Source organism: Prinia subflava, chromosome 26, assembly GCF_021018805.1.
Source record: "Prinia subflava isolate CZ2003 ecotype Zambia chromosome 26, Cam_Psub_1.2, whole genome shotgun sequence".
NCBI classification, from domain to species: Eukaryota; Metazoa; Chordata; class Aves; order Passeriformes; family Cisticolidae; genus Prinia; species Prinia subflava.
The window spans coordinates 4,493,319-4,501,214 of NC_086272.1; the positions used below are offsets into that span (position 1 = coordinate 4,493,319).

Here is a 7,896-nt window from a genome sequence, read left to right on the forward strand (position 1 = left end):
GGCGGGGCGGGGCCGGCGGGAACCCCCGGGAATCCCGGCCTGGCCCGCCCACCCCCGGAATGAACGTCTGTGACTGGTCGAGGTGGAGGTGACATCATCGGTTGCCAGGCAGAGGGAGCCGGAGCAGGCTGCGAGGAGAAGGAGGCGATGCCAAGCGGAGGCGGGGTCTGGGCGGGGTCTGGGCGGGGTCTGGGCGGGGTCTGGGCGGGGAGGGGCGTGGCGGGGGCGGGGCAGAGCGGGATGGGCGGGAGCTCGAAAGGGAAACATTAACGGACCTTTCGGGGAACTGGTGGGGGGCCCAACTGGGAGCACTGGTGTGGACTGGTGAGTGCCCCAAGCTGGACTGGAAATATTGATGTGGACTGGGGAGCTGAGAGGGCTGGACTGGGAGTACTGGTGTGGGCTGAGGAGCGTCCTGTCCGGACTGGAAAGTGCCTCGTCTGCACTGGGGAGCTCCGCAGGCTGGACTGGGAGTACTGGTGTGACCTGCTGAGCTCAGGGGCCTAGACTGGTAGCACCGTAGTCTAGACTGGGACTACGGGTGCGGACAGGGGAGCACCCCAGTCCTAACTGGTTTTAACTGGTGAGTTCACAGGGTGTCGATCATTCCCTGGGAGCCACACAGGTTGCCCTACACTGGTCTGTACTGGTCCCGCCATGGCTCTGCCGTCCGCTGGTCTCCTGCCCGGGCTTCTGCTGGTGGCCGATGCCCTGGCACTGGTGTTACTGGTGCCGCTGGTGCCGGTGCTGGCGCCGCTGGGCGTGGCGGGCGTGTGGCTGGAGGCCGCCCTTCGCCTTCCAGTCCTGGCCGTGGCCACCTGGCTACTGCCCCGGCGCCGTCCCTCCGGGGCCACCGCGGCCGCTGTCACCGTTGCTGCCACCCCCGCGGCTTTCGGAACGTTCCGGCACCTCCTGGGGCCTCCCGGGGCTGGGCCGGGGCTGCTGGCGGCCGCCTCGCCCTCCTGGCTCGGGGTCGCCCACGCAGCTGCCGCACTGGCCCTGCTGGCCTGGGCCTCGCCCCCAGCCCCCGACGGCGTCCCTGAGACCCCCGAGGCTCCTGGCACCATCCGGCGCGTTCTGGCACTGACCTGGGAGGAGCGGAAGATCCTTGGAGCTGCCTTCCTCTGCCTCGTGCTGGCGGCTGTTGGTGGGTGACAAGTGGTGACAGGTGCTGACACCCCAAATGTGGGTTCTGCAGCCCCAGTTTGGGAACCCACCTAGTTTGGGACCTGCCCCCCCCCACCACCAAATTGGATGCTGGGCCCTAAAAATTTAGTGCTGGGCTCCTAGATAGGCAGTGACCACCCTAAAATTGAGTGGTGACCCCCCTGAATTGGAAGTTGAGCCCTTCAGTTGGGTGCTGACCCTCCAAATTGGATTCTGACCCTGAAAACTTGAGTCTTGAGCCCCACAATTGGGTGCTAACCCTTAAACTTAGGGTCTGATGCCCAAAAATGGATGTTTACCCCCAAGACACTGGGTCCTGATCTCCCATGTTTAGGTTCTGATCCCCAAAATTGTGTGCTGAACACACAAAAATTAGTACTGACCCCCTAAACTGGGTGTCAAACTGCTAAATTTGGCACCCAACCCCCCCCAATTGAGTCCTGATCCCTCCAAATTGTGTCCTGCCCAAATCATGTCCTGCTTTCCCAAAATTAGATCCCTACTACCCAGATTGGGTCCTGTCCCTCACAAATCAGGGTCCCCCTGTGTCAGTAGTCACACCCATGATGACACAGTCTTGGTGACGCCCAGGGGAGACGTCGGGACCGTACGTCACTGGGAAGGTGCTGGATGCCATCGGGAATGGGGATGGACTCACCACAGGAGCCATAGGGATAGTGGTGGCTGCTGGAGCCACCAGGTGAGTTGCAGCATTCCCAGCGCCTGTCCCCATGTCCCCAGTGTCCCTGATGTCACCGTGTCCCCCTGCCCCCACAGAGTGCTGTTTTCTGGGTGCCGTGGGGGGTTCTTCATGCTCTTGAAAGCACGTCTTCATCGGAACCTGAGTCTCCGGCTCTTCTCCCACCTGGTACACCAAGACCTGGACTTCTTCCAGGGAGTGCCAGCAGGTAAGGGGGCATGGCCCATCCCATCCCATCCCATCCCATCCCATCCCATCCCATCCCATCCCATCCCATCCCATCCCATCCCATCCCATCCCATCCCATCCCATCCCATCCCATCCCATCCCATCCCATCCCATCCCAACTATCCTGTCACCCCAGTCCCCCTCCCAGCCCCCAGTACCCATCCCATCTTATCTCATCTGTCTTTTATCCCATCCAACCATTCCATCCCCATCATTCCCATTCCATCCTGTACCATCCTGTCCCATGTTCCTGGCTTCATTCTGCCCCAATGTCCCATCCTGCCCCAATCCCACTTCCCCATTCTATCCACTGTCCCATCCCCATTATTCTCATTCTCATGCCTCCATCCCATTGCATGTCCCCCGCTTCATCCCACCATTCCCATCATTGCTTCCCACCATCTCCATTCCCACCATCCCGTCTCCACTCTCCCATGCCATGCCACCCTGACCATCTCCATACCCATTCCCATCATCCCATCCCACTGGTCTCCATCACATCATTCCCATCCTGTCCCCACCCACCATGATCCCAACCCCTTTTCCCAACCTGCAGCTGAGCTCTTGGCTCAGTTTTCCATGGAAGTGCCACGGGTGTGCATGGCAACACCGAGTGGAGCCAACCAGCTGTTCCGAAGCCTGGGAATGGCCCTGGTGGTGGGGGCATTCATGGTGGGGCTGGCACCGGGGCTGGCGCTGTTGGCTTTGCTGGAGCTGCCCCTTGGGATCGCCACCCACCGCATCCAGAGTGCCCGGAAACAGGTCAGGAATGTAGGAGGGAAAGAGTGGGAGGGGGACACAGAGGTGGGATAAGGGGGTGGGAACAGTGGAGTTGAGATGGAGGCCAGGGTAATGACATGGTGAGGATGGGATGGTGTTGATGGAGAATGGAAAGGAAGATGATGGAGATGGAAATGGTGGGATAAAAGGGGATAGAAACCAGGGGAAGGGGATCGTGGGAATGCTGGTGAGGGGATAGAATGGAATGGTGTAGATGGGAATGGTGTGGATGGAAAGAGAATGATGGGATAAGGTGGGATGTTGGGGAAAGGATGGGATGGCATGGCATGGCATGGCATGGCATGGCATGGCATGGCATGGCATGGCATGGGGTGGTTGGATGGGGTCCTAGGTGATGGGAGTGGGGATGAGGACCAGAGGAATAGGATGCTGGGAATGAGAATGGTGGGGATGGGATGAGACACTGGGGATGGGGATGGTGGGATTATGACTGAGAGAATGGATGGGAATGGTGGGGGTGGGAGAGAAAGGTGTGGTATGGTGGGAGTGCAATAGTGGGGATGCAATAGTTGAGGTGGGATGGGAATGCTGGGGATGGGATGTGGATGGTGGGCCAGAAAGATGACCTTAGAAAGTTGGTGACCCTCCAATGCTGCCACAGAGACTTCAGCAATTCATGCTGGAAGCATCCGCCCGGACAGCCTCAGGGGTGCAGGAATCTGTTGCTGCCATGGAGACCATCCGTATCTTTTCGGCAGAGGAGGAGGAGGAGAAGCAGCACAGCCAGAACCTGGCCAAGGAGCTGAGGCTGAAGGAGCGGATAGAGCTGGAGCTGGCATTCTTCACTCTTGTCCATAGGGTCAGAGGGGACTGGGAACACCAGGGAATGGGGATGCTGGGATCAGGGATGAGGACACTGGAAATGAGGATGCTGGGAATGGGAAACCAGCATCTGGGATGGGGGGTACTGAGAGCAGACTGGGGACACCAGGAATGGGGATACCAGAACAGGGATATGGGATCAGGAGTGGGCATTCCAGGAATGGGAATGGTGACATTAGAAGCAGGATGGAGACACTGGGACAAAGGTCGGGAACATCAGGATCAGGAATGGGGACATCAAGAGTGAGATGGGGACACCAGGACTGCAATGAGGACACTAGGAACAGGGATAAAGACGCCAGGACCGGGATGGGGACAGATGGAATAGGGACACCAGGGGTAGGTCGGGGGCACCAGTATCCCTGTTCCCACACACAGATGCTCGAGCTGGCCATCCGGGTCCTGGTGCTCTTCCGGAGCCACCAGCTGCTCCGCGATGGATACATCACTCCTGGTGTCCTTGTCACCTTCCTGCTGTACCAGGACACAGTTGGCAGCCATGTCCAGGTGATCCCATGGATTCCACATCTCTGTCCATCCATTCATGCCTCTGTCCATCCCAGTGCCACCCCATTCCTTCTCCTCAGGTGCTGCTCTATGGCTTCAATCAATTCCTGACCAATGCGGCTGCCGGACGGAAGATCTGGGAATACCTGGATCGGAAACCCACAGGGGATGTCAGGGGGACTCGGGAGCCCCCTGAGCTGCAGGGTCACGTCACTTTTCAGAAGGTGTCCTTCACATATCCTGGGAACCCAGAGCACCCTGTGCTGCAGGTGGGTCTGGCAGGAGAGGTGGGGTTTCCCAGGGGTGGGAATTCTGGCATCACCTGTCCCCATCCCGCAGGATGTAACCTTTGAGCTGCGCTCTGGGGAGGTGACAGCGCTGACGGGGCCCAACGGAAGCGGGAAGAGCACGGCCGTGGCACTGCTGGAGCGGCTGCGGGATCCTGGGAGTGGGAGGGTGCTCCTGGATGGGATCCCGCTGCCAGAATATGAACACCAGTACCTGCACCGGAAGGTGGGGACAGCGGAGACTCAGGGAGCACTGGGAATGCAGTTGGGACAATGGGGACGGGGAAGTGGGAAGTGGGACCTGGGAGGCGTGGGTGGGGCCATCAGGAGCAGGAATAGGGATGGTGGGAAGAAGGATGGGGACACCAGGAATAGGATGGGGGCAACAGAAAGTGGGATGAGAACACTGGGAAATGGGATGGGGGCGGGAAAAGTGGGAAGTCAGAGATGGGGACACAGATGGGGACAATGGGATCAAGGATGGACACCATGGGGACACCAAGGTGGGATGGGGTCATGGAACAGGGATGGGGACACCAGGAGCCAAGACAGCATCACAAGGCTCGGGGCTGTGCCAGGTGGTGCTGGTGGAGCAGGATCCCGTCCTGTTTTCTGGAACCATACGTGAAAACATCACCCTGGGGCTGGAGCACTGCAAAGAGTCAGAGCTTCAGGAGGCTGCCACTGCTGCTGGAGCCATGGACTTCATCCAGGGGCTGGAGCAGGGCTGGGACACCGGTGAGAGCTGGGGGGATACCAAGGGAATCCTGAGGCCTGGGGCTTCATCCAGGGGTTGGAGTGGGACTGGGACACTGGTGGGACACATCCCCCTGATCCCAGGATCCTCTGGCAGAGATGGGAGAGCGTGGTGGGTGGCAGATGCTAGGGTTTTGGGGGATCCCTGAGGTCAGATCCCACTGATCCCATGAGATTGCTTCCTCAGTGGTGAGAGAGTGTGAGGGATAGGGGAAAGGGGGGGGACCTCTGGGACTGGGATCCCACTGATCCTAGGATATCCCTCAGAGGTGGGAGAGCACAGAAGGTGGGGAGAAGAGGGGGAACCCCAGGGCTGGATCCCACTGATCCCATGGGATTACTCCCGCAGAGGTGGGGGAGCACGGGGGGCGGCTGGCAGCAGGGGAGCGGCGCTGTGTGGCCCTGGCCCGGGCTCTGCTCCGGCGTCCAGCCGTCCTCATCCTCGACGAGGCTCTGGATGATGGAGACGAGGGGGCGGTGAGTGGGGTAGGATAGAGGGGGTTGGTCGGGATGGGGGTGCAGCTGGTGAAAATGGAGTGTGGTGGTGTGGGGGTGGAAGGGTGGGATGGCTGGGATGGGATGGTGGGATGGGGACTGGAGAGATGGGGTGGCAGGAATAAGGGATAATGGGATGGAGTGGGAATGATCTGATGAAGACAGGGATTGGATGGGGTGATGTGAGTCAACAAGGTGGAGAAATAGGACAGGATGGTGGGACGGGAATGGTGAGGATGTGTTGCAATTGCACATGAAATAAAGATGCTTGACTCCAGCAGGCGGAAGAACATCAGAAGGCTTTATTTACAATTCATCATGCCTTTTTAAAGCTAAAAAGACACATTATTGGTCCATAGGATGGACACCTCTCTCCATTGGTTATGTAGCACAAACAACACCTTTTGTGAGAGAGGTTGTTATGGGAAAGGAATATTGTTTACTTAGAAATATTATGGAAAGGATAGTTATTTACACAAAGCTGCTTTGGAAAGGAGAAACTGCTGAAAAGTTTCCCTTGGGAAAAACCAGCAACCCTCAGCTTTTCAGAAACATTGGGCCCACAAGGATGGGATGGAGACCAGGATGGCACAAAAACGGAATGAAGGGATGAAGACAAAGAGATGAGATGGGGTGGGAATGGAGGAGATAGGAGTGCTGGGTTGAGGACAGAGAGATGGTATGTGATGGGAAGGATTGGGGTGGTGGGAGTAGGTGGGACAGGACAGTGGGGATAGTGCGAACAGGATGGCATAGTGGGCATGGGGATGGGGTGGAGAACAGGGAGGTGGGATCTCAAAAATAGGATGATGGGCTTTGGCTGGGACTGAGAGGAATGAGACAGTGGGATTGGATTGGTTGGTTGGGATTGGGTGGGATCAGGTGGGACTGAGTAGGACTGAGTTGGACTGGATGGGATGAGGGTTGTCTGTCCCCAGGCACAGCGCTGGTTGCGCACTGGGCTGGCCCGGACTGTGCTGGTCGTGTCCCACCGGCCACGGGTGCTGGAGGCGGCCGATCGCCTCGTGGTGTTGGAGCGCGGGGCCGTGGTGGAGACGGGAACGCCAGCAGAGCTGCGGGAACGTCGCGGGACCTACAGCCGCCTGGTCCATGGAGGAGACTGGGCTGGGGGGCCTGAGGTCCCTAGTACGGGCAGCAGAAAGGGGGCTGCATCTGGCAGGGAATAAAGGGAAATTAGCCCCATTCCTGGAGTTTGTGCCCCTGAGCAGCTCCTGATGTCCTCAGTCACGGTGTCCTATGAATCCCTTATCCCCATGTCCTCTGGATCCAAATTCCGTGTCGCCTTGGTCACTGTATTCCCCCATGTCTCCACTGTGTCCCCCAGGTACCCCCATTCCCTGGATCTCTGTGTCCTCTGGATCCCCACTCCCCATGTCCGCTGTATCCTTCCTTGTATCCCCCATGCACAGACCACCTGTATACAAGCACCACCATTTCCCCGTGATCCCTGGTCCCCATGTCCCCTGTCTGCTCCTGGACATGGGACACAGAGTGGGAAGTAAATCCCAAGGGACGGATCTGGGTGTGGGTGTCAGGTCCTTGCCCCACTCCTGCTGTGCCCAGTCCAAGCTCCTGGTGTCCCCAGTCCTTTCCCAGTGTCCCCATCCCTATCCCCAGTGTCTTCATCCCAGTTCCCTATGTCCCCTTTTCCATTCCTGGTTCCCAGAGAGGAACTGCTGGGCACTGGAGAAGGGAACTTGGATTTATTGCCCAAGCCAGGTTATTTTCACTCCAGAATTAAAACATTTGGAATAATTGTGATTCTTGTGTTTAAAACATGGGAAAACAAGAAGTCAATCTGTTGAAAGGGCTACTGCGTGATGGGTGAGAGCAGCAGGTTTAGGTCTGCCAACAATTTGTGGCTTTCTGCAGGGAGAGGGAAGGGGTTGGACCTAGCACCATGGATAATTCAGGTGGTTCCTGCCAGGATGAGAGTAAGAGTTGGTGTCACCCTGTCTCTGTCCCTATCCCGTGGGTTGGATCTGGCTGAAGAGCTCACAGAGAGCAAGAACTACTCTGGAATCTCACCAGATCCTACTGTATCCATTGTGCCCTAGTCCTGCCCCATCAGTAGCACCTGATCTGCTTTGGAATCCCCCCAGTCCTGTTCTG

General features: G+C 58.1%; 1 protein-coding gene across 2 annotated transcripts; it reads left to right on the plus strand.

Annotated features, from left to right (window-relative positions):
* Positions 1-228: 228 nt before the first annotated feature.
* Positions 229-7,549, plus strand: LOC134562043 (antigen peptide transporter 2-like). 2 transcript variants are annotated; one of them, XM_063419499.1, is made up of 12 exons: positions 229-324; positions 596-1,147; positions 1,759-1,867; positions 1,945-2,075; positions 2,652-2,857; positions 3,498-3,695; positions 4,097-4,225; positions 4,306-4,494; positions 4,565-4,738; positions 5,091-5,250; positions 5,618-5,745; positions 6,702-7,549. In XM_063419499.1, exons 2-12 carry the CDS (start codon positions 658-660, stop codon positions 6,948-6,950), a joined length of 2,163 nt encoding a protein of 720 aa, XP_063275569.1. In that variant the 5' UTR covers positions 229-324; positions 596-657; the 3' UTR covers positions 6,951-7,549. The 2 variants fall into 2 exon arrangements, with proteins under 2 accessions (XP_063275569.1, XP_063275570.1); XM_063419500.1 differs by lacking the exon at positions 2,652-2,857 and having other exon boundaries at positions 3,595-3,695.
* The last annotated feature ends 347 nt before the right edge of the window (positions 7,550-7,896 follow it).

What these genes read in the sequence shown, in the direction of transcription:
- LOC134562043 (XM_063419499.1), top strand. Translation starts at nt 658, where the DNA reads ATGGCTCTGCCGTCCGCTGGTCTCCTGCCCGGGCTTCTGCTGGTGGCC. An exon ending in CCTCGTGCTGGCGGCTGTTG is followed by an intron (nt 1,148 to 1,758) that starts GTGGGTGACAAG and finishes GGTGACGCCCAG; the next exon opens with GGGAGACGTCGGGACCGTAC. An exon ending in CTTCCAGGGAGTGCCAGCAG is followed by an intron (nt 2,076 to 2,651) that starts GTAAGGGGGCAT and finishes CCCAACCTGCAG; the next exon opens with CTGAGCTCTTGGCTCAGTTT.